At 48.2% G+C, this 26,596-nt stretch overlaps 1 protein-coding gene across 1 annotated transcript in view; it reads right to left on the minus strand.

The window, feature by feature from the left end:
* Positions 1-26,596, minus strand: part of fam81b (family with sequence similarity 81 member B) — a 48,415-nt gene that overhangs the window by 8,587 nt on the left and 13,232 nt on the right. Inside the window, exons 3-6 of the mRNA XM_070875081.1 lie at positions 12,024-12,282; positions 4,655-4,773; positions 2,154-2,283; positions 1,819-1,925 (exon numbers count right to left, since the gene is read on the minus strand). Coding sequence (XP_070731182.1) covers positions 1,819-1,925; positions 2,154-2,283; positions 4,655-4,773; positions 12,024-12,282 — 615 coding nt within the window. The remainder of the gene's footprint in view (positions 1-1,818; positions 1,926-2,153; positions 2,284-4,654; positions 4,774-12,023; positions 12,283-26,596) is intronic.

A 26,596-nucleotide genomic window follows, 5' to 3' on the forward strand; every position in this document is an offset into this window, starting at 1 on the left:
AGTTGCTCCAAACTAACTTAGGCCAGCGTATGTGGCCACTTGTGGCCGCACGGAAAACCCTTGTGGACAGTTAAGAAATCAGCGCAGGTAGCCTCCAAATGACAGTGTTATGATAGGAGTGCTAGTTTTTTATTTAAACCCCAAACAGCGAGATTTTACAGGGTGTAGGTGCTATCAGCCTGATTAAACTGAGTATGCGGTTTTTACAAGAATAAAAATGATCTTGTAATGAAGGCTGAAGTATAGGGGCCACTTAAACAAGGGGAGGGTTTTCTTTGTAAATAATAGATCAAGAGCACCAACGTTCTCGCCCAATGGATTCGAGTTCGGCATCACACCACATTAGATTTTGACTTCTGCAGCACCAAAGAATTGCCCTGACTAGGTTTAGAAATTTAAAACGTTAGACTTAACAAAAAAAAGCATGTCAAAATGTAAACTTAAATTTTGGTGTTCAGCATTGCGTAGTGTGACTCTGATAACTAGTAATATTTTAGAATTCTATGCGGTAGTGTGTGACCTGTAAGATACTGAAGATAGGGAATTTTTAGTAAAGATAGCTAGATATTAAAGTACTGGAAAATCTTTGAAGATTCTTTCTCCTCCTCCCCCCCTCCCGATCAAAACTCTTACCCCCACCAACCGATCAAAACGCTTCCTCCAACCAACCTGTTTCTTGTAGCCCTCAACGCGGAAAGGCAGCGGCAGGCCTGTGTGGCAGGCCACTCGGCCCAGGATAGGGGCAGGATGTGTTGGGTCCCACGCTGCAGGCATCAGCACCACCATCATGAGAGGAGCTACTGCGCATGCGCGAACATTCTACTGCGCATGCACTGTTTTCGGTGCAGGGCTGTAGCTCCACCCTCCCACTCCACAAGAAATGCCGCGCCAGGACCCGGGACATGCAGCAGAGCGGCAAGAATTGTTAGTAAGTTTTTTGCCGCCATTTTGAGCGCACAAAGTCGGCGCATCTCGGGAGAGTGCGCCGGAAAAAGGAGTTGGGGAAATTTGGGCCGTATATTTCTCAAGTTAGCATTAACCTATCAGTTAGGAGTCTGTGTATGACAAAGGTACATTGTCATCTTCAATGTTAATAGTCTGATTTGTGTTATTGTTCACATTTAATTCCCAAATCCCTCATTACATCTTAAAACAATGCAGTTAGAATAGTTCACAAGAATTCATCATCATCATAGGCAGTCCCTCGGAATCGAGGAAGACTTGCTTCCACTCCCAAAATGAGTTCTTTGATGACTGAACAGTCCGATACGAGAGCCACAGACCCTGTTACAGGTGGGACAGACATTCGTCGAGGGAAGGGGTCAGTGGGGCTGGTTTTCCCCGCGCTCCTTCCGCTGCCTGCACTTGGCCTCTTCATGCTCTTTGCGTTGAGATTCGAAGAGCTCAACGCCCTCCCAGATGGACTTTCTCCACCTCGGGCGGTCTTCGGCCAGGGTCTCCCAGGTGTCAGTGGTGATGTCGCACTTTACCAGGGAGGCTTTGAGGGTGTCCTTATAACGTTTCCGCTGTCCTCCTTTGGCTCATTTACCATGAAGGAGCTCCGCATAAAGCATTTGCTTAGGGAGTCTCGTATCTGGCATGCAAACTATGTGGCCTGCCCAGTGAAGCTGATTAAGTCTGGTCAGTGCTTCAATACTGGGGATGTTAGCCTGGTCGAGGACACTGATGTTGGTACGCCTGTCCTCCCAGGGGATTTGCAGGAACTTGCGGAGACATCGTTGTCACAAGAATTATTATAGTAATAAAAACCTAAAAATTGGATCAATGCACATTCTACATATTGTAAAATGTTTTTACTTGAAATCTAGAAGCTGAAGTTCATGTTGTTGCTCTCCTCTTGCAGCCTTTAATTTAGTATTGTGCTCATATTTCGAGCTGTCTATTTTGCTCAGTAGTTGCATCACCTGATGTAAAATCAATGAAACAGATGAAAATATTTCAATGATCTAGCAAAATTAACATTTTGCTGATCATCCTTAAAATATTGCACTTCAAAACACTTTTCCCCTCTCTATACATTAATAAGGAAAGTTTACTCCCACTCTGATTTAAAAGATTTCAACAACACCAACAACTTACATTTATATCAAGAATTCTATTTACAAGACGTAATTAAAAAAAATTCTACCAACCTTAATTTCCAATTCTTTCATTTGGACTTCGAGGGAAGACGTAGCATCTTGAATTTCTTTCTTTACTTTTTGAATCTCACTGCTGGTTACACTGGCATCCCCAGCAAGCTTGGAGATACTGGCATCACACCTTGTATTGGAAAACAACATTTTAAAACCACCTCATTAATTTAAATGGACAGAAAATCAGGCAGGCTTCCTTATGGATGTGCAATCCTTCCCATATGATTTTCCTACATGCTCTTCACTTGGGTGATCACATTCTCCCACGTACCTAAATCTGCCCCTAATCTTCAGGAGATTATCTTTAGAATGAGATTGTTCTTGCATTAGGAGCCACCTCCATACAACAATAACCTCAGCTGAGACACAGAGATCAGGAAAACAAAGGTAATGAGGAAACTGAGGAAGGCAGGGAAAACAGAGATAGAGAAGAAACTGTGGACTATCCATTAATTCCATCAAGGAAATGGGAAGCCAGCTAGTACAAAGACGAGTAAAAAAAAAAGTTTAAAAATAATAATTATAATTCTTAGTTGTATAGCTTACCTTTTAATGGAGTACCAGAAACCAGAGAAAGCATTATAGACTTCATCAGATGCTATTTTTATGAGCAGCTGGAAGAAGTGCGTAGATCGAAATCTCAATGGTTCACAAAATCACAAAAAGCCATGAGATTTCAAGAAATTGCACAATTGGCAATTCTGTCAGATTTTTCACATAAAGATCAGTAATAATTAATTAAGAAAAAATTTAACCACCATATATTATCAGCTGCTGTTTGATAAAAAGTGAAAATGTGAAACCTCACTAAGTAGAGTCTATTTAGTATTCTCAGTTACTTGAAACTCCCAATACTGGAGCATTTTATAAATTTTGTAGAGACAGTAGTTTTTATTCTTCTGGTGCTCTTAACATTTTCATTCCTTTCTAGTGATTTTTAGCTGGGAATTTGTGCAGTTTGGAATCTTGATTGTCAAACACTATACAGCAGACCACAGCTCAGCCTTTGCCTGTATATATATATATATAAATGACACATACTAAAGAACCGTAGAATACAAATTATATCTCACATGCAGAATGATGTGAGCAATAAATTATTGTCCACACCATAAATGAGGTTTGATTCAAATCTCACATGTCTTATTTATATCATACATTGGATAAATAATTAAAATAACATTAAATATAACTTCAAATACAAACTTAATTGTTGTGCCAATTGTAAAATGGTCCTGGTGATGTTGCTGCCCATGGGATTTTACTCCCATGATGCTATTTGTTTCTTATTGTGTTGTAATTATCATAAAATAGATAAAGAATATTTCTGAGATGACTGTGGGGGTAAAATTGGGCATGGGTAGCTATCCAAACCAGGTGGAATCGCATTTCCACCTGACACGCCAGATAGTTAGTTCTATTGAACAAGCAACCAATGCGATGGGGGGGGGGGGGGGGGAGGAGATGGTGGGGGGGGGGGATAAGGAGATTGGGGGGGGGAGAAGGAGATTGGGGGGGGGGAGAAGGAGATTGGGGGGGGGAGAAGGAGATTGGGGGGGGGGAGAAGGAGATTCGGGGTGGGGGGAGGAGATTGGGGGGGGGGAGGAGAAGGGGGAGGGAGGCTGAACGGGCCGGGCCCGAGACTTCGGGCAGGGCCCGTCCCCAGCACCAGATTTACAGGTAGGTGGCGTTGGGTCGGGTCGGGGGGATGGTGGGAGGGAGGTTGGTTCGGTTCGGTTCGGGTCGGGGGGAGGGAGGGAGAGGGAGGTCAGCTTGGATCCAGTCCGGGGGCGCGGGGGAGCGGGAGTTGGGTCGGGTCCAGTCGGGGGGGTGGGGGGGGGAGCGGGAGTCGGGTCGGGTCTAGTCAGCGGGGGGGGCGGGGGGGAGCGGGAGTCGGGTCGGGTCCAGGTCCAGTCGGTGGGGGGGGCGGGAGTCGGTGTCGGGTCGGGTCGGGTCCGGAGGCGGGAAGCGGGAGTCGAGTCGGGTCGGCAGGAAGCAGGAGCTGGCCATGGGAGGAGCCTTATTCACGCAGCCCCAGTGAGGCCATTCGGCCAGGGCTAGGGGCTGCGTGCTTCGGGCCCCTCCCACACAGTTTCGGGCGCCTGGAGCTACTGCACTTGCGTGCCCACTGTAGCGCGCATGTGCAGAGGTCCCGGCACTGTTTTCGGCGCAGGGACCTGGCTCCGCCCCCTACAGCTCCTGCTGCGCTGCGCCGAGGACCAGAGGACCTGCAGGGAGGTGGAGAATCTGGAGATTTTTTTTAGACGCACTTTGTGGCGCGAAAAACGGGCGTCCAGGTCGGGACTGCGCCGTTCTAGGCGCGGCTCGAAACTTGGGCCCAAAGAAACTGTCAGGATTCTGACCAGACCCTCCAGAATGGTGTTTACTCTTGTAAAATCCTCAAAACAAGAGCTGATTATATCATGATATGAATGAGCTCAAAGTGTGATCTTTTCCTCAGGTATGTTACCCTGCTGTTTTGTGCTCCAGCCCTATACCTGGCAACTCTTCCACGAAGGTCCCCAATACCAGCCAAATGCTTGTGGTTCAGGCTCTGAACTGCAACGCTAGTTCCTGCAGTCACACCATCTCTTGTTCTAATCTGCTCTTCCAGAACCTAGGAGGACATCACATAATTTCTGTTGCATTTAACATATTCAAGGAAAAACATTTAACATTACATTTCCAATGCTTTTTTTAGGGGAGGAATTTTTTGCAAGGTAAGGAAGGTGTGTGTATGGATTTTCTATCTTTTGCACCCTTTGTCAGCACCAAGCATTTCAGGGTGAAATAAAGAACAGTTTAAGTGCAGATTAAATCTCCTTCAATGCTGCTGCAACATGTGTCTATAACACTGAACAGCCCCTCAGCTGCATCAGTGTAATACTGGACCTCTCTGAATGAAATTCCCAAATAACACTTAATTGAAGACAATGATGTCATGTAGGCTTATGCCCATTAGGAAACAAATTGGAAGCGCCTCAGATTAATTTCACGCAGGACACTTACTATCAAAGGGAAAGGAGTATCTTAAATCAGTTTATTCTTCATTCAAATCCATATCCAGAAATGAGAGAACAGTGCGTTAACCCCATGTATCATTTCATCTCCTATTCAATGTTTTTGCTGTTATTTAAAAGTATTCAATAAGGAGGCACCACAGTGAAGTCAAACACCTCCTTGCGGGATGGAGGGAAAACCTCAGTGATATATGTAAAGACTAAGGGCCCAATTTTGGCCATGACTTGTATCAATTTGTTTGGAGTAAGTTGTTTTTTCTGGCGTAAATTAAAAAATGCCATTTTCCCCCAAAAATTTGCTCCAAAGTCAGTTAGGTCTGATTTTTTTTGGTTCAGTTTTTTTTTCCCCCAAAAGGGGGCATTCCCAGACACTTACGCTGTTTTGGCCATTTATGCCACTTTGGCCAGCTAAAACTTACTCCAAATCGACTTAGGTCATCGTATGTGGCCAGCTCTGAAAAACCTTGCGGGCAGTTAAGAAATCGGCGCAGGTTAGTACATTTAAAGCACCAAGACTTACAAAGCACTAAACAAACCACAAAAAGTAATAAGCAATCAATCAATAACAAATAAAAAATAGAAGTCCTACCTTTATGCCAGAATTAAGATTTATTTTAAAGCTCCCCCCCCCCTCACCCCAATCATCAAAATACTCTATCTCCCCTCCAATCAAAATACTCTTTCTTCCCCCCACCCCCCGCCAAAACACACTTCCCCACCCCCCTCAAACATTCTTTCTCCCCCCCAAACACTCTTTCTCCTCCCCACCCCACAAACACACTTTCTCTCCCCCGCCCCCAAAAAAACTCTCCACCTCCCCCCCCCACCCCAATCAAAACTCTCAAGCACAACCATCAATGAATAAAAAATAAAACTGAAGTCCTACCTCATCCCGGGAACTCAGTGGGCCGGCCGGCCAGCCAGTGCAGGAGGCCACTCGGCCAGGGATAGAGCGCAGCGAGATCGGGGCATCCCTTTGGCTGGGGATAGGGGCTGCAAGCATCGGGTCCTGATCACATCCCGCAGGACACGCTGGGAGGGCAGGAGCTTGTGCGCAGACTTCATTGCGCATGCACGCAGGTGCCGGCACTGTTTTCGGCGCTGGCCTGTTGCTCCGCGCCCCCCCCCCCCATTTCACAATGCACGCCACGCTGGGGCTCCAGGACTCAGAAGAGCGGCCAGGATGGGGTGACTTTTTTCCGGCGCCGTTTCCAGCGCGCAAAGTCGGCGCAGTTAAGGTAAGTGCGCCAAAAAAAGGGGTTGGGCAAAATTGAGCCCATCCAGCAGAAACCTCCTAGTGTGCATAAATGATGTGAGGGCTTCAAACTTTAGTTTTCATGCAATAAGAGGAACTATATAAAGGGCTATAGCATCAGTTTGACACTGTCCTCAGGCCTCGGTTGTTTACATTGATTTTCACTTGAATTACACAGGTTTTTATGTTTCAGCGTATGTTAATGGATTTATGGAAATTTCGGCATAACTCAACAATGGGGAAATTGGTATAAATTTCAACATAACTCACATGAGAAATAAAAGAACAAAAATTAAGACATAAAATGGAGAACAAAAACTGATTAATAGAGGGAAATTTACCTTTACCAAGATATTGTCAGATAGCGAATCAACAAGCCATTTTACATCTTGCTTGATTTTCTTTTTTATAATGGAAATGTCGATTCGCTACCATCCATCTTTTTGCCCCGATGATAAAAGTTAAAATTACCTGGATCAATTTTAATATATACTAGATTAATACCAGATATCTCTTGGAAGAATTGGCTTGAGGAACTTACCAATGCTGTAAGGAAGCTGATATGTGATTTACTGTAAAATGCTGCACATCAGTCTCCAAGTGGCAGACTTGTGGCAGTAAAGTAGATTGAACATGTGTGGTACTGAGTGAAATCTGGTTTTCTCTGAAGTTTAGAGCCACATTGACTGTGGGCAACATAAAATACAGTCCAAATGAGGCGGCTTCTGTCATGTATCTTACATTATTATATATAACTGTATCCTAACATGCTATACATGACTATAATAAGATATGACCTGTAACCACCAGCATACTTTACCACCGGGGGTGGGTGCACTTGCAAGAGACAGGTATATAAGGATAGGTCTCAGGCAAGTGCAGCATTCCAGAGCTGTGAAATAAAGGTGCAGGTCCAGAGTGACCTTGACTTCACTACATTCCTCGTGTGAATCTGTACTGAGGGGACAGGACTTTACAGCGGCGACGAGTTACGGGATTGCAGAATCCACAGAATGGCGAACAACGGATCAGATGAAAAGTACAATGCGGGAGACAATTGGGAGGACTTTATAGAAAGGCTCCAGCAAAGCTTTGTAACCAAAGACTGGTTAGGCGACAATAAGGCAGACAAGAGAAGAGCCCATCTCTTGACCAGCTGTGGCTCGAAAACATACGCTTTAATGAAGGATCTGTTGGCACCCGAGAAACCAGCAAGCAAGTCATTTGAAGAATTGAGCACACTGGTAAGAGACCACCTGAAGCCAGTGAGCAGCCTACACATGGCCAGACACACGTTCTACAACTACAGACGCTGTGTGGGCCAGAGCATACCCGACTTCGTGGCGGAACTTCGGAGGTTGGCTAGTTTATGTGAGTTCTCCGATGAACGGAGGAGAGAAATGCTGAGAGACTTTTTCATTGAAGGAATAGGCCACGCAGGCATATTCCGAAAGCTCATAGAGACAAAGAACCTGACCTTAGAGGCATCAGCACTGGTTGCACAGACATTCTTGGTAGGGGAAGAAGAAACGAGGTTGATTTACAATGCAGGTACGACAACTAACGAAATATCGGAAGAAGAAGTTCACAGCACTAAACAAGCTGCTACTCCCACACACAGACAAAACTGGGAGAACAGGCTCTCGACAGCAAGCAGAAGCCATCAAGCTGCTATCCCCATACACAGACAAAACCGGGAGAACAGACTCTCGATAGCAGGCAGAGGCCATCAAGGGCCACAGGAACGGCCGTTCACACCTCATCAACCCACAATGCGAGCAATCAACTACAAACTGAGAGAAGCTCAAGAGAGATCAGCCAGACGCAGCTCATTCTTTGGGAACTCTGAACAATGGAACAGGTCTGTGCTGGAGGTGTGGGGGTGGGCACTCGTCAAGGGGATGTTGATTTCAGCAGGCTGTTTGCAGAAATTGTGAATATACAGGGCATTTGGCCCGCATGTGCAAAAAAACGACAACTCGACTGGTATACGAATCAGATGGGTCGGAAAGCGAACCAGAAGATGGTGGGGACAGTACCCAGGACACCGGTGTACAGCGGGTCAACACGATCAATGGCCGCTGCTCCTACAACAGGATGCCTCCTATAATGATGAGGGTCCTACTCAACGGGATATCTATCAACATGGGGCTGGATACGGGAGCGAGTCAATCTCTCATGGGCGCTCAACAATTTGAACTGTGGCCGCATAAAAGAGACAGATCAAAACTCACAAGGGTCGACACCATACTAAGGACCTATACCAAAGAAATCGTACCAGTCCTCGGCAGTGCCATGCTCTCTGTCACACACAAAGGGACAGTGAACCGACTTCCCCTGTGGATTGTCCCCGGAGACCCCCCAGCACTGCTAGGGAGAAGCTGGCTGGCAAAACTAAACTGGAAATGGGATGATGTCCATGCCATGTCATTAGAGGAACGGACCTCCTGCTCAGTTATAAAGCGATTTGAACATCTCTTTCAGCCAGGTGTGGGCATTTTCAAAGGGGCCAAAGTCAAAATCTACATCACACAGGATGCTAGACCGGTCCATCACAAGGCCAGAGCTGTACCCTATGTGATGAGGGAAAAGATTGAACACGAACTAGACAGGCTTCTGCGGGAAGGCATTATATCACCTGTGGAATTTAGCGACTGGGAAAGTCCCATCGTCCCGGTCATGAAGCCTGATGGATCCATACGAATCTGTGGGGACTACAAATCTACCATAAACAGAGTCTCCCTACAGGACCAGTACCCGCTGCCCAGAGCGGAGGACTTATTTGCCACATTGGCTGGAGGTAAACTTTTCTCAAAATTAGACCTCACATCTGCATATATGACGCAGGAATTGACCGAGGAATCCAAGCTACTCACCACCATCAACACACATCGAGGCCTTTTCATGTACAATCGATGCCTATTCGGCATCAGGTCGGCAGCTGCCATATTCCAGTGCAACATGGAGAGTCTGCTCAAGTCCATCCCGGGGACGGTTTTATTTCAAGACGACATACTTATCACGGGCAGGGACACCAACTCCCATCTCTGTAATTTGGAGGAAGTACTAAAGCGGTTGGATCGGGTAGGCCTACGAGTCAAGAAATCCAAGTGCCTGTTTCTCGCACCCAAGGTTGAATTTTTGGGCAGAATGATTGCCGCTGATGGAATCCGCCCAACAGAGTCCAAAACAGAAGCAATTCGCCTGGCACACCCAGGCCCCGGAATGTCTCAGAACTGCGCGCCTTTCTCGGGCTACTCAATTACTTTGGAAACTTTATGCAGAACTTAAGCACGCTGCTGGAGCCTCTCCACATGCTACTCAGGAAGGGGTGCGATTGGTTTTTGGGGAACGCCCAGGAACGCGCCTTCAATAAGGCACGCAACCTTCTGTGTTCCAACAGTGTTTTGACTTTCTTTGACCCAGGTAAAAAGCTAGTTCTTACATGCGATGCGTCAGCGTATGGGGTCGGGTGCGTTTTGCAACATATCAATAGTGCGGGCAAATTACAACCCATAGCTTATGCCTCCAGGTCACTTTCGCGGGCGGAGCGCGGGTACGGAATGGTAGAGAAGGAGGCGCTCGCGCGCATGTACGGTGTCAAAAAGATGCACCGATACCTTTTCGGGGCCAAGTTCGCGTTAGAAACTGACCACAAGCCCGTCACATCCCTGCTATCCGAGAGCAAGGCAGTAAACGCCAATGCCTCGGCGCGAATTCAATGGTGGGCACTCATGCTGGTGTCCTACGACTATACCATAAGGCACAGACCAGGCACAGACAACTGTGCCGACGCACTCAGCAGGCTACCCCTGGCGACCACGGAAGGGTCTGACGAGATAGTCATGGCAATCAATGCCTTGGAGTCCACAGGTTCGCCCATGACGGCTCACCAAATTAGAGCCTGGACGGCCAGCGACCCCACGTTATCCTTAGTAAAAAGATGTGTCCTAACCAGTGACGGGGCAGGCATCGCGAGCCTCTGCCCAGAGGAATTAAAACCCTCTCACAGGCGCATGCATGAGCTATCACTACAAGCAGACTGCCTGATGTGGGGCAGCCAAGTAGTCATGCCTCTGCGAGGCAGAGAGGCATTTGTCCGGGAGCTCCACCGCGAGCACCTGGGGATCGTTCTCATGAAGGCCATAGCCAGATCCCACGTCTGGTGGCCTGGTATTGATGCGGACTTGGAGCTCTGTGTCCGAAAGTGCACCATTTGTGCCCAACTCAGCAATGCCCCCAGGGAGGCTCCACTGAGCCCCTGGCCCTGGCCTACCAAACCGTGGTCGCAGGTGCACGTAGACTATGCGGGCCCATTCATGGGCAAAATGTTCCTCGTAGTTGTAGATGCATTTTCAAAGTGGATTGAATGCACCATTTTAAACTCGAGCACAACCTCCAGCACTGTGGAGAGCCTCGCAACCATGTTTGCAATGCACGGAATCCCTGACACATTGGTCAGTGACAATGGTCCGTGCTTCACCAGCGCAGAATTCCAAGACTTTATAATTGACCACGGCATAAATCACGTCAAGATGGCACCATTCAAGCCGGCCTCCAACAGCCAGGTGGAGAGAGCAGTGCAAATCATTAAACAAGGCATGTTTAAATTCCAAGGTCCCACGCTGCAGGGTCACCTGTCGCGACTGCTGCTGGCATACAGATCTCGTCCGCACTCACTGACTGGGATCCCCCCGCGCAACTGTTGATGAAAAGGACTTTAAAAACAAGGCTCTCATTAATCCTCCCAGACATGCACGAAATTGTTGAGGCAATTAAGCTGACTGAGTACCATGACAGAAATTCGAGGGGGAGATGGAATGAGATAGGGGACAAAATGTTTGTACTAAACTATGGCAGGGGTCCCAAATGGCTTGCAGGGACAGTAACGGGCAAGGAAGGAAACAGGCTACTGGTAGTACAAATGGACAATGGCAAAACCTGCCGGAGGCATGTAGACCAAGTCAAAAGCAGATTTAGCAACAACACTGCGGAACCAGAGGCAGACTACAATGTGGAACTCGCACCACACCTGGTGGTCAGACAGAGGGAACAACCTGAGGAAAGGGCAATCCCAACAGACAGCCCAGGCGAGTCAACAATTAATCGAAACAGACAGCCCAAGAGAGATACCAGCAATCACACCGAAAGAAAAACAGTCACCAAGGCAAACAACTGAACCACAACTCAGATGCTCCATGCGAGAGCGTAGACCACCTGAGAGACTGAACCTATAAAGACAATAAGACCTTGGGGGAGGGTGATGTCATGTATCTTACATTATTATATATAACTGTATCCTAACATGCTATACATGACTGTATTAAGATATGACCTGTAACCACCAGCATACCTTACCACCGGGGTGCACTTGCAAGAGACAGGTATACAAGGACAGGTCTCAGGCAAGTGCAGCATTCCAGAGCTGTGAAATAAAGGTGCAGGTCCAGAGTGACCTTGACTTCACTACATTCCTCGTGTGAATCTGTACTTAGGGGACAGGAATTTACAGCTTCACTCATACTAGCTCCATAATGATATTAAGAGCATCAATCTCTCTATTGATTGTATTTAGCAACACAAAAGAAGTACCTCTATGTCAGTGCTTAGTTGTTTGAGGATACTGGTTATAACTTGTATGTGGTTTTCCAGCAGCTGTTGAGATACTCTCTCTACTGGGTAGTTGCCCTGGTTTCCTCTCAAGTAGGAAATAATGTCCTCTTTTATCTGAAAAGCCTGGTCGAGAAGTGTTGCAGTGGTCCTTTCCTGGTTGGATATACGTTCATCCATGATTTGCAAGTGGCTTTTAGGCACCATGGGAAGTTGCAGAAAGGCGTGGTCTCTGGATAACCTAAATAAAAAGAAGTACAGTGAATTCATTTTACCTCACATAAAGCTATCATTTATGATAGCACGGTATTAAAGGAAGGTACGTTTGGCAAACCTTTTATTATCTATTTAAAAGTCTTGAATACAGTATGCTTAAACATGTCATGCTTAAACTTGCTATTTCTTATCCTATTTCATAACTTTATCTTAGGGTGTTCAGTTTGGGTTCTACCAGAATCATTCACCTTTAGACCTCTTTCTAGCCTTGATCCAGGCATGGTCACGTACTGAATACCAGAGAGATGAAAGTAACTGCCCTCAAGATCAAGACAACATTCAACTGAGTATGGCAAAGCTGAGGTCAATGATGGGCGGTGAGGTCAAAGGGAAAAGCCTCCAGTGGCTGGACTGTCATGTATGTAACCTTTATGTAACAACACTGCAATACTGTATATATGTAAGAAATGCACACCTTGACCACAGGGGGTGAACTTGTGGGAGATACTCCTCACCTGGTCATCCAGGTATATAAAGGGAGGTCCCACACAGGGTCTTCACTTCTTGGTCCTGTGAATAAAGGTTCAGGTCATGGAGTGACCTTGTCCAGAGAATGTGCCTCGTGTGGATTTGTGGTATTGTGTAAAGACTTTACAGTGGTGACGAGAAACGGGAATCAACGACCCACGAGAATGGCCACCGGCAGCACAGATGAACGGTACTGTGTTGGTGAGACTGGGACGATTTCATTGAGAGGCTCCAGCAGAATTTTGTCACGAAGGACTGGCTGGGGGATGCAGCGGCCGACAAGCGAAGGGCTCATCTGCTGACCAGCTGTGGATCTAAGACTTACGCGCTCACGAAAGACCTGCTAGCACCCGAGAAGCCGGCGGACAAAGCCTTTGAAGAGCTCAGCAAACTAATCAGTGAGCACCTCAAACTGGCGAGCAGCATACACATGGCCCGACACAGATTCTATACACACTGATGTCGGGAAGGACAGAGCATACCGGATTTTGTTGCGGACCTCCGACGTTTGGCCAGCCTCTAAGTTCACAGACGCCTGCAGGGGGGAGATGCTAAGGGATTTCTTTATTGAGTCATTGGTCATGCTGGGATTTTCAGAAAGCTAATTGAGACCAAGGACTTGACCTTGGAAGTGGCGACGTTGATGGCTCAGACTTTTATGGCAGGGGAAGAGGAAACTAAGATAATATATGCGCACAATTCTGCTTCCAACGTGGCGATGGATCAGGGGGTCAATATCATAAACGCGACACAGAGCCCCACAGGCAGGCAAGGGCAGTTCGACACACCCCAGGCAGCAATAGACCCAAGAGTAAGTCTCCAACAGAGACAATGGCAGGCTGAACGGACATTTACGCCTCCCCCAATGGACAATGCGGCCCAGGATGGGGCTATTGACACCCACTAACAGGGTGCTCAAGGGCAGTCAAAGGGACAATCAGCGAGGAATGCCTTGTAACAGCTCTTTTGTTCACAACAATGGGAATCTCAGTTCATGCTGGAGGTTTGGGGGTTTCAACAGTTCGTCTGCAGAAATTGTAATTATAGTGTCCTTACACCTTACTATAGAATCACACGAGGCATGTACTGCAGACAAGGCCTCTACGTGACCTGAACCTTTATTCCCAGGACCAAGAAGTGATGACCCTCCGTGGGACCTCCCTTTATATATCTGGATGACCAGGTGAGGAGTGTCTCCCACAAGTTCACCCCCTGTGGTCAAGGTGTGCATTACTCAGGTGTATACAATGTACAGTGTTGTTACATAAAGGTTACAGTTGTGTGAAGGATATAAACATGACATCACCTCCCCCCAACGTCTTTGGGTCAAAGATTGAGTCTTTCAGGCAGTCTACGCTCTCTCGTGGAGCGCCGCAGTTGGTTGGGCCTTGGCATGCGTCTGTCGCTTGAGGTGATTCCGGCCTGTCCGCAGGGACTGTGCATGCTGGTGAATGTCCTTGTTGCTCTTTCTCTGGCAGTGGTGTGGGTAGCATCTCATTCCTCAGGTTCCTCAGTGTCCATGCTGAACCTTTTCTTTACTTGGTCCAGATGTTTGTGGCATATCTGCCCATTGTTAAGTCTGACCACTATGACCCTATTCCTCTCTTTGCCAATTACAGTACCCTCAAGCCACTTGGGTTCCAAAGCGTGATTGAGAACGAATACAGGGTCATCGATTTCTATGCATCTCCTCACTGAGTTGCGATCATGGCACTCGATTTCGGACTGGCGCTTGCCCTCAATGTTTGACAGAGCAGGATGAATGAGGGACAGCGCATTTTAAGATTGCATTTCATGAGTAGTTTCGCGGGCGGGACTCCCATGAGCGAATGCGGGTGGGACCTATAGGCCAGTAGGAGGCGCGATAGGTGGTACTGAAGGAGGGTCCTTGAATCCGGAGCATGCCCTGTTTTATGATTTGAACCGCACGTTCCGCCTGGCCATTGGAAGCCGGCTTGAATGGTGCTGTCCTGACGTGTTTGATACCATTACCAGACATAAACTCCTGGAATTCATAGCTAGTTAAACACGGGCCGTTGTCGCTAACCAGGATGTCTGGCAAGCCGTGGGTCGCAAAGACCGTACGCAGACTCTCCACGGTGGTGGATATCGTGCACGAATTCAATATGATGCACTCGATCCATTTCGAGTATGCATCGACAACAATCAGGCAAATTTTTCCCATGAGCGGGCCCGCGTAGTCTACGTGAATACGTGACCATGGCCTGGTGGGCCAGGGCTACGGGCTGAGTGGGGCCTCCCTGGGGGCATTTTCCAGCTGAAAACACGTCGTGCACCTGCGAACCCAGTGTTCCAGGCCTGAGTCAATTCCCGGCCACCATACATGTGTCCGGGCAATGGCCTTCATTAGCACGATGCCTGTGGAGTTCCCTGATGAATGTTTCCATTCCTTTCTGGGGCATGACAAACCCGGCTGCCCCATAGCAAGCAGTCAGCTTGCATGGAGAGTTCATCCATCCGTCTGTGCAACGGTCTGACCTCTTCAGGGCATGCTCCGTGTGCGGGCGCCCAATCCCCAGTCAGGACACATTTCTTTATCAGGGATAGGAGGGGATCTCTGTTGGTCCAGATTTTGATCTGGCGGGCTGTGATGGGGGAGCCTGCGGTGTCGAAAGCCTCAATGGCCATGACCATCTCAGTGCTTTGTTCCGATGCTCCCTCGGTGGTCGCCAGTGGGAGCCTGTTGAGCATGTCAGCGCAATTTTCGGTACCTGGCCGCTGCCGTATGGTGTAATCATACGCAGCCAGCGTGAGGGCCCACCCTCGTATGAGAGATGACACATTAGCATTGACAGCCTTGCTGTCGGACAACAGGGATGTTAGCGGCTTGTGGTCCGTTTCTAACTCGAACTTTCTGCCGAAAGGGTACTGGTGCATCTTTTTCACCCCGTAGACACATGCGAGTGCTTCCTTCTCAACCATCCCATATCCCCGTTCTGCCTGGGAGAGCGACCTGGAGGCATACGCCACAGGTTGTAGTTGGCCCTCATCATTATTCTGCTGCAACACGCACCCAACACCATAGGATGATGCATCACACGTTAAAACCAGTTTGTTTTTTTTAAACAGGGGTTGTACAAGGTCAACAGCTTGTTAGAACAAAGCAGATTCCACACCCGATTGAAAGCCCGTTCTTGACAGTCCCACCAAAACCATTTACAACCCTTACGCAGGAGCATGTGCAGCAGCTCCAACAACGTGCTTAAGTTCGGCAGAAAGTTCCCGAAGTAGTTCAATAGTCCCAGAAATGACCGCAACTCCGATGTGTTGCCGGGCCTGGACACACGACGGATCGCCTCCGTTTTGGATTCGGTAGGCCGGATCCTGTCTGCAGCAATCCTCCTACCCAAAAACTCGACCTCTGGGGCCAAAAACACACACTTGGACTTCTTTAGTTGCAAGCCTACCCGGTCCAGTCGGCGTAGCATCTCCTCCAGGTTGTGGAGATGTTCCTCGGTGTCTCGACCCGTGATAAGGATGTCATCTTGGAATACGATTGTTCCAGGGATGGAGTTAAGCAAGCTTTCCATGTTTCTCTGGAAGATAGCGGCCGCTGACTGAATGCCAAATGGACACCTGTTGTAAACGAATAGCCCCTTGTGCGTAGTGATGGTGGTCAGAAGCTTGAATTCTTCAACCAGTTCCTGAGTCATGTAGGCTGAAGTGAGGTCCAACTTGGTGAACAGCTTGCCACCTGCCAGCGTGGCAGAAAGATCCTACACTCTCGGAAGCGGGTATTGGTCCTGTAGTGACACTCGGTTGATGGTGGCCTTGTAGTCGCCACAAATCCTGACCGAGCCATCCGCTTTAAAGGACAGGGACGATGGTGCTTGCCCAGTCACTGAATTCAACAGGGGAAATTATGCCCTCTCTTAGCAGCCTGTCCAACTCACTCAATTCTCACCCGCATCACATACGGCACGGCTCTGGCTTTGTGGTGCACTGGTCTGGCGTCTGGGGTGATGCGTATCACTACTTTGGTGCCCTTGAAAGTCCTGACACCTGGTTGCAAAAGTGGCTCGAATTTCTGTAGGACCTGTGCGCATGAACTTCGCTCCACAGATGAAATGGCGTGCACTCCCTCCCATTGCCAGTTCATCTCGGCTAGCCAGCTCCTCCCCAAGAGTGCGGGGCCATTCCCCGGGACAATCCAGAGTGGCAGCCGGTTCTCCGATCCATTGTGTGTGACCACCAAGTTTGCACTGCCTCGTACTGGGATGATCTTTCTGGTGTACATCCGTAGCTGCGTGTCAATGTGTTCCAGTTTGGGCTTGTTAGCTTTGAGTGGCCATAGTTTTTCAAATTGTTGGGCACTCATAAGTGACTGGCTGGCTCCTGTGTCCAGCTCCATGCGCACCGGGATGCCATTTAATAAAACTTTCATCATCATAGGTGGCGTTTTGGTATACGAGCTGTGGACGTCTGCCACATGAACCCGCTGGACTTCAGCGGCCATAGCTTTGCCCCAAGCATCAACCTGCCTTGCAGACCCCTCGTCTGGTTCCTCTGCCTCGTAAACTAGCCTCGCTACGGGCTTTCTGCACATTCTGGCCAGATGTCCACTGAAGTTACAGTTTCTGCAAATAAATTGTTGAAACCTACAGGTTTTCGCAGCATGTCTGCCACTGCACCTCCAGCATGAACTGAGATTGTTGTGAACAAAGGAACTGTTAACAGGTCTTCCTCTCTGATTGTCTCTCTGATTATTCCTGAGCACTCTGTTGCTGAGTGTCAATGGTCCCAGCCCGGGACGCATTGTCCCTTGTGATGGCGTGAACTGCTGATCCCCCTGCCATTGTCTCTGTTGCTGGCTCACCCTAGACCCTGATGCTGCCTGGGCGGTGTCGAATTGCCCTTGCCTGTCTGCGGGGTTCTGGGTCTCGTTTACAATGTTAACTCCCTGGTCTACGTTGGAACCAGGGCTGCGCGCATAAATTATCTTGGTCTCCTCTTCCCCTGCCATGAAGGTCTGAGCTATCAGCGTTGCCCTTTCCAAAGTCAAGTCCTTGGACTCAATAAGCTTCCTGAAAATCCCGGCATGACCAATGCACTCAATGAAGAAATCCCTTAACATCTCCCCCTGCAGACGTCTGTGAACTTAGAGGCTGGCCAAACGCCGAAGGTCCGCAACGAAGTCCGATATGCTTTGTCCCTCCCGACGCCGGTGTGTATAGAACCAGTGCCAGGCCATGTGTATACTGCTCGCTGGTTTGAGGTGCTCACTGATCAGAGTGCTGAGCTCTTCCAAAGGACTTATCCGTCGGCTTCTCAGGTGCGAGCAGGTCTTTCATCAGCGCATACGTCTTGGATCCACAGCTGGTCAGTAGATACGCCCTCCGTTTGCCAGCCACAGTCCTTCATGACAAAGCTCTGCTGGAGCCTCTCAATGAAATTGTCCCAGTTCTCACCAACACAGTACTGTTCCTGTGCTACCGATGGCCATCCTCGTGGGTCGTTGATTCATAGAAACATAGAAACATAGAAAATAGGTGCAGGAGTAGGCCATTCGGCCCTTCTAGCCTGCACCGCCATTCAATGAGTTCATGGCTGAACATTCAACTTCAGTACCCCATTCCTGCTTTCTCGCCATACCCCTTGATCCCCCTAGCAGTAAGGACCTCATCTAACTCCTTTTTGAATATATTTAGTGAATTGGCCTCAACAACTTTCTGTGGTAGAGAATTCCACAGGTTCACCACTCTCTGGGTGAAGAAGTTCCTCCGCATCTCGGTCCTAAATGGCTTACCCCTTATCCTTAGACTGTGACCCCTGGTTCTGGACTTCCCCAACATTGGGAACATTCTTCCTGCATCTAACCTGTCTAACCCCGTCAGAATTTTATATGTTTCTATGAGGTCCCCTCTCATTCTTCTGAACTCCAGTGAATACAAGCCCAGTTGATCCAGTCTTTCTTGATAGGTCAGTCCCGCCATCCCGGGAATCAGTCTGGTGAACCTTCGCTGCACTCCCTCAATAGCAAGAATGTCCTTCCTCAGGTTAGGAGACCAAAACTGTACACAATACTCCAGGTGTGGCCTCACCAATGCCCTGTACAACTGTAGCAACACCTCCCTGCCCCTGTACTCAAATCCCCTTGCTATGAAGGCCAACATGCCATTTGCTTTCTTAACCGCCTGCTGCACCTGCATGCCAACCTTCAATGACTGATGTACCATGACACCCAGGTCTCTTTGCACCTCCCCTTTTCCTAATCTGTCACCATTCAGATAATAGTCTGTCTCTCTGTTTTTACCACCAAAGTGGATAACCTCACATTTATCCACATTATACTTCATCTGCCATGCATTTGCCCACTCACCTAACCTATCCAAGTCGCTCTGCAGCCTCACAGCATCCTCCTCGCAGCTCACACTGCCACCCAACTTAGTGTCATCCGCAAATTTGGAGATACTACATTTAATCCCCTCATCTAAATCATTAATGTACAGTGTAAACAGCTGGGGCCCCAGCACAGAACCTTGCGGTACCCCACTAGTCACTGCCTGCCATTCTGAAAAGTACCCATTTACTCCTACTCTTTGCTTCCTGTCTGACAACCAGTTCTCAATCCATGTCAGTACACTACCCCCAATCCCATGTGCTCTAACTTTGCACATCAATCTCTTGTGTGGGACCTTGTCGAACGCCTTCTGAAAGTCCAAATATACCACATCAACTGGTTCTCCCTTATCCACTCTACTGGAAACATCCTCAAAAAATTCCAGAAGATTTGTCAAGCATGATTTCCCTTTCACAAATCCATGCTGACTTGGACCTATCATGTCACCTCTTTCCAAATGCACTGCTATGACATCCCGTTTTTCGTCGCCAAATGTAGTGTCCTTATACCTTACTATAGAATCACACGAGGCATGTACTGCAGACAAGGTCACTGTGACCTGAACCTTTATTCACAGGACCAAGAAGTGCTGACCCTGCTTGGGGCCTCCCTTTATATACCTGGATGACCAGGTGAGGAGTGTCTCCCACAAGTTCACCCCCTGTGGTCAAGGTGTGCATTACTCAGGTGTATACAGTGTACAGTGTTGTTACATAAAGGTTACAGTTATGTGAAGGTTACAAACATGACAGGGACTGTCAGGAACGGACTTTCAATCGGGCGCAGAACTTACTTTGTTCAAATAAGTTGTTGACCCTGTACGACCCCCGTAAGAAATTGGTTCTGACGTGTGATGCATCGTCCTACGGGGTTGGGTGCGTGTTGCAGCAGGGTAATGCTGAGGGCCAACTACAACCTGTGGCTTATGCCTCCAGGTCGTTCTCTCAAGCTGAACGAGGATATGGGATGGTTGAGAAGGAAGCACTCGCATGTGTCTATGGGGTGAAAAAGATGCATCAGTACCTTTTTGGCAGGAGGTTCAAATTAGAAACGGACCACAAGCTGTTAACATCCCTGCTGTCAGACAGCAAGGCTGTCAATGCCAATGCTTCAGCTCACATACAGCGATGGGCTCTCACCGGCCCAGCACCGAAAACTCCGCTGACGCGCTCAGCAGGCTTCCACTGGCCACCACTGACGGATCAGCGGAGCAAAGCACTGAGATGGTCATGGCTGTCGATGCCTTTGACAGCGCAGGCTCCCCATCACAGCCCGCCAGATCAAAATCTGGGCCAACAGAGATCCCCTCCTATCCTTGATTAAGAAATGTGTCCTGACTGGGGATTGGGCACCCGCACACGGAGCATGCCCCGAGAAGGTCAGACTGTTTCACAGACGGATGGATGAGCTCTCCATCCAAGCCAACTGCCTACTATGGGGCAGCCGGGTAGTCATGCCCCAGAGGGACAGGGAAGCATTCATCAGGGAACTCCACAGCGAACACCCAGGCATTGTGCTGATGAAAGCCATTGCCCGGTCACGTGTGGTGGCCGGGAATTGATTCAGACCTGGAACACTGTGTTCGCAGGTGCACGACGTGTGCCCAGTTCAGTAATGCCCACCAGGCCATGGTCACGTATTCACGTAGACTACGGGGGCCCGTTCATGGGAAAAATATTTCTCATTGCGGTTGATGCGTATTGATCAAGTGCATCATTTTGAATTCATGCACGACATCCACACTGTGCAGTGTGCACGCACGGTCTTTGCGACCCACGGCCTGCCGGACATCCTTGTTAGCGATAATGGCCCATGTTTCACAAGCTACGAATTCCGGGAGTTCATGTCGGGTAATGGCATTAACCATGTCAGGACAGCACCTTTCAAGCCAGCCTCCAATGGCCAGGCAGAACGTGTGGTCCAAATCATAAAACAAGGCATGCTCCGGATTCAAGGACCCTCCCTTCAATGCCGCTTATCGCACCTCCTGCTGGCCTATAGATCCCGACCACACTCACTCACGGGGGTCCCGCCCGCGGAGCTACTCATGAAACGAACACTCAAAACTCGACTGTCCCTCATTCATCCAGTCCTGTCCAACATTGTTGAGGGCAAGCGCCAGTCCGAAAACAAGTATTATGACTGAAATTCAAGGGGGAGATGTATAGAAATTGATGACCCCGTATTTGTTCTCAATCACTCTTTGGGGCCCAAATGGCTTGAGGGTACTGTAATAGACAAAGAGGGGAATAGGGTCATAGTGGTTAAACTTAACAATGGGCAGATATGTCGCAAGCATCTGGACCAAGTAAAAAAAAGGTTCAGCATGGACACTGAAGAAGATCATGAGATAGTATTCACACCATCGCCAGTGAATGAGCAACAAGAACATTCAGCAGCATGCACAGTCCCTGCGGTCAGCCCGGACAGGCCAGAATCACCACAGGTGACAGACACACATACCAAGGCTCAACAACCAGAGTCCCAACTGCGGCGCTCCACGAGAGAGCGCAGACCACCAGAGAGACTTAACCTATGATCCTAAGATGATGTTGAGGGGGAGGTGATGTCATGTATGTAACCTTTATGTAACAACACTGTATATATGTAAGAAATGCACACCTTGACCACAGGGGGTGAACTTGTGGGAGACACTCCTCACCTGGTCATCCAGGTATATAAAGGGAGGTCCCACGCAGGGTCATCACTTCTTGGTCCTGTGAATAAAGGTTCAGGTCACACAGTGACCTTGTCCAGAGAATGTGCCTCGTGTGGATTTGTGGTATTGTGTAAGGACTTTACATGGACGTATCTGAGACAAAGAAAACTGGCTGTGGTTGTTGGAGGCCAATCATCACAGCCGCAGGACATCACTGTAGGAGTTCCTCAGGGGGCTGTCCTCACCCAAATTAGTTTCAGATGCTTCATCAAAGGCCTTACCTCTATAAAAAGGTCAGGAGTGGGATTGTTCACTGATGATTCTGCAGTGTTCATCTCTATTCACAACTCCTTTGATAATGAAGCTTATTCGAGCCTACAGCAGGACTTGGATAACATCCAGGCTTGGGCTGGCAAATGACAGTTAAGATTCATGTCATGTATGTCAGGGGATTCAGGGAAGGGACAACAAGGTAAAGTACATTCACTTCCAGTGATACCACCATCACTGAGTCCCCAACATCAGCATCCACCAGAGGTATAACTGAACCAGCCTTATGAACAATGTGCGTAAAGAACAGGCTCATCCCCCGAGTGCTCTAAATCTCTTTGCCATCTACAAGACTCCAGTCAGGAGTGTGATGGAATGCTCAGCACTCGCCTGGATGGGTGCAGCTGAAACAACAATTAAGAAGCTTGACACCATCCACGACAGTGCAGTCCACTTCATCAGTGCCCCTGACACTGGAATGAATATTCAGTCCTTGCACCACTGCATACTATGGTTGTATGGGAAAGGCACAACTATTTGCAATGATACAGTTCAGAGATGCTAAATACAATACACAGGAAAGTGAAACTTGATTTACTAAACTTTGGCCCATTTTAAGGTGCTTACCAATATAAAACTACTTTAATGAAATGACTGAAATTTGTCCAGAGAAGTATCAAGCTGTGTATAATTCACTCAAAAAGCTCTTTAATAAGATGTTCTTTAAGACTAGGTTGATTTAAAACATCGATTCCTGCTTCTTGGACTTGCTGGAGTTTGGCTTCGGACTGAAGTTTGTCTTTAGCTATTTTCCAGGAGAGCATACTATCTACAGGATGTACTGGAGCAACTCAAACTTATTTCAACAGTATCCCCCAGCCCTGTGATCTCTAGCACCTAAAATGACAAGAGCAGCATCACTTCAAAGTTCCTCTCCAAGTCACAAACCATCCTAATATCGACACAGACTGCTGTTCCTTTATCATCAGTGGGTGAAAATGCTGAAATTTCTGACATAAGACCATTTTGAGGGCACCACGAGAAGGACGGAGCAGTTCAAGGAGAAGGCCCAGAATCACCACCTCAGGCAACGAGGGATGGGAAATAAATACAACCTTGCTAACATCACCCACAGAAGTCATATAAAGATAAACATTTGCAGCAGTTACTTAAAATTAAGCAGCAGCAGATCAGAATTGAGAAGGTAGGGAACATTTAACCAAAAATTAAGAAAAGCTACTAGAAAGTTATCAATGAGAATACTAATGATGTGAAAACAACCAATTTTGCACAAGCAGCCAGGGACATAAGGGCTAGACTTTCCATTATTGTGCAGATCAACCAAAAATGGGCATTATTTCCAGCATTGGCGTTTATTATGGTTTTTGAGATCGCTGGATTATCACCCATTTTCTAACCCTCTGGTTTCCACGTTATAAAATGGGCGTTCGCGGGAGCGATGTGAAATGGGTGTTAATGGTACTTTTTTGCCCTTCTGTCATAAAATATCGCCGTCCATAGCAACGGTGATCAATACATATGAGAGAGAGCGCGCGAGAGAGAGAGCAAGAGAGAGAGAGCGTGCGAGAGAGCGAGAGAGCAAGCGAGAGAAAAGAATTGAGAGCACAAATAACTTTGTTTGCACGGAGATTTTGGGAAAAAAAATTAAAATGGAAGGCATGGAGGAGGCGACACAGCACGATTTGGAGGGTGAGGACGCTGGCGAGAGCAGTGAGGTAGGAGGGGGACGAGAAGTGGGAAGACAAAAATGAGCTCGGAGATTCTCCGACAAGGCAAATGTCTCTCTCTTGCAGGAGGTGGAGTCACGCTGGGGTCAATTGACCTGGGGTGGGTGTGGGAAGCCCACCCCAAAGATTTACCAGAAGATTTGGGCCGACATAGCCGAGGTGGTCTCGTCGGCGACACACGAGGTGCATGAAGGCAACCAATGGCTCAAGCGCTGGAACGACCTGGTCGGATCCATCAGAGTAAGTATTACATTTATTTACATTTACTTATATATTTCTATAATTTGAATTGTAAGTGTAATGAGTGATTAAAATCAGATGTGATGTCTTGCACTTATACCGGGAAGGTTTTACTCAAAGCCTGCGTTTACGGTGTACGTCTTTAGGTAAATAATGATAATTATCATAATAATGATAACATCTGTCGGTTATGTTTTGTATCAGTCTCTGTGACAGTACCTAGCAATGATCTCATGCAATGTTGTGCTGTTGTTACCTTTTGCAGAAGAAGCTTTCGAGCAGCGGTGCACGGGTGGCAGGTCACCAGTCATCAGCGAGCTGATAGGACATCGAGGAGCGGGGGTTGGCACTAATGGCGAGCCATCCCCGGTCGGCTACGCAAGCAGCAGCAGAACCTGATCTGATGCCACGTGAGTAAAGTATACACCATTATATGATGTAAGTCAATACATGCCACACCCAAACAGCAATAATATATGATAGATGATTAGTGTTATCTAAATAATGATGTCCTCATGAAAATCATTGTAATGCAGAGTTTGGTCATGTTCATGAAATGTGATGTCTGAGATGATTTTGATAGTGGTAGTGCTTTTGTTGCGCATATGCTGTGTGTCGCGTTTAAATCACCCTGTGACCCTAGCATCCCCTTCTCCTCTAATAACCTCACTTATGTTTTGTAACTCAGCCAGCAGCGCGGACCCATGCAACACCACCGAGCCAAGAAGGATCGCTGGGGATCATCAATCTGGTGCTAAGGAGTCCAGAATCTCGCCCATGGAGCTGCAGGGTGCCTTCTCCACGGATGACAGTGCGACTTTGAGGAGTCTGCATTGACAAGTTCCATCATCTATGTAAACCCGACAACATCTAGTGCTCCTGCGGCCATGTCCTCCTCCACCATGGAGGTAGTGGGCACCTCAAGTGTCTCCATGCCGGTGCCGACCCAGCGGAAGTTGGTTAGACACAGCAGGGCTGCTCCACAAGCAGCAGATCTCAGCGGGGACATGGTACACTTGTCCAGGAAGAGTGTTGTGATAGGTCCAGAGAATGGGGGGCATATCCCAACAGCTGGCCAGCATGTCTGCCACCATAAAAGAATATGTGCCGTGGATGGCGGAGGCCCTGGAGGTGATAGCCAGGAACGCTGGTGCCAGAGGGCGACCAGTGGTCCCAGAGCGTGGCACTGAACCCTAAGGTGCCACACCCCCATTGCCAACGACACGAGAGCCAAGAAGAAGCTCTTGCTTCTGGCTCGGAAGCCGTTCCCCTCCTTGGGACTGTCCTCTCCAGTATCCGGCCAACCAATGGATCTGCCGTCAACCCCCACAATGAAGCAGCACCTGAGGAGCACTTCGGCAAGGCGGCTTGGAGTCAGGAGGGGAAGGGGAACGGGTAAAGGTGGGGAGAAGTGGGGGGTGGGGAGAAAGGAAAGTGAGGTACATGGCCGCAGGAGTTGTATTGGTCAGTTTTTTTATGTTGTTGTTGCTATTTTGTTGGGAGGTTTGGGGAAAAGGGGGGGGTACATTGTTTTTTTTGCATTTGTGTTCTATGTTTATGAAGTTTTGTTGGAAATGGTGAAAAAATTAATGAATGATATAAATTGTTCTGTATCTACAGCATGCACTCCCATGTTCTGCCACCAGGGAGTGCATCCCCTGAAGTCCCAAGGGATCCCAGCCTCCCTTGGGAGCACTGTATATAAGCCACCCCCAAGGCCTGTTCCTCACTCTGGAGTGTCTTAATAAAGACTGAGGTCACTATTACTTTAACCTCCCTGGGTGCAGTCTCATCTGTGTTAGGAACACAATAACTGGTGACGAGTATACGAATCAAACGCAAAGATGCAGCAAACTGTAGGCATCCTGGAGAAGTTCTCAGAGGGTGAGGACTGGGAAGCCTACGTCGAACGGCTAGACCAGTACGTTTTAGCCAATGAGCGGGACGGAGAAGGAAGCGCTGCAAAAAGGAGAGCGGTCCTCCTCACAGTCTGCGGGGCACCGACCTACAGCCTCATGAAGAATCTCCTGACTCCGGTGAAACCCACAGATAAGTCGTATGAGGAGCTGTGTACACTGGTTCGGGAGCATCTTAACCCGAGGGAGAGTGTGCTGATGGCGAGGTATCGGTTCTACACGTGCCAGCGATCTGAAGGTCAGGAAGTGGCGAGCTACGTCGCCGAGCTAAGGCTACTTGCGGGGCACGGAGTTTGATGGCTACCTGGAGCAAATGCTCAGAGACTTTTTTGTACTGGGCATTGGCCATGAGACCATCCGGCGAAAACCTTTGACTGCAGAGACACCGACCCTCAGTAAGGACATTGCGATAGCACAGGCGTTTATGTCCACCAGTGATAACACCAAACAAATCTCTCAGCACACAAGTGCTAGCAATGTTCATAAATTAACTGGAACTGTGTTTGCGAGCAGAAATGTACAGGGCCAGAAAGCACGAATCTGCAACTGCCAGCAAACCTCAGGTGACCCAGATGACAGAGTCCCCAACAAAGGATGAATGCAAGGCAATTCACACA

Source organism: Pristiophorus japonicus, chromosome 1 (assembly GCF_044704955.1).
Source record: "Pristiophorus japonicus isolate sPriJap1 chromosome 1, sPriJap1.hap1, whole genome shotgun sequence".
Lineage (NCBI taxonomy): Eukaryota > Metazoa > Chordata > Chondrichthyes > Pristiophoridae > Pristiophorus > Pristiophorus japonicus.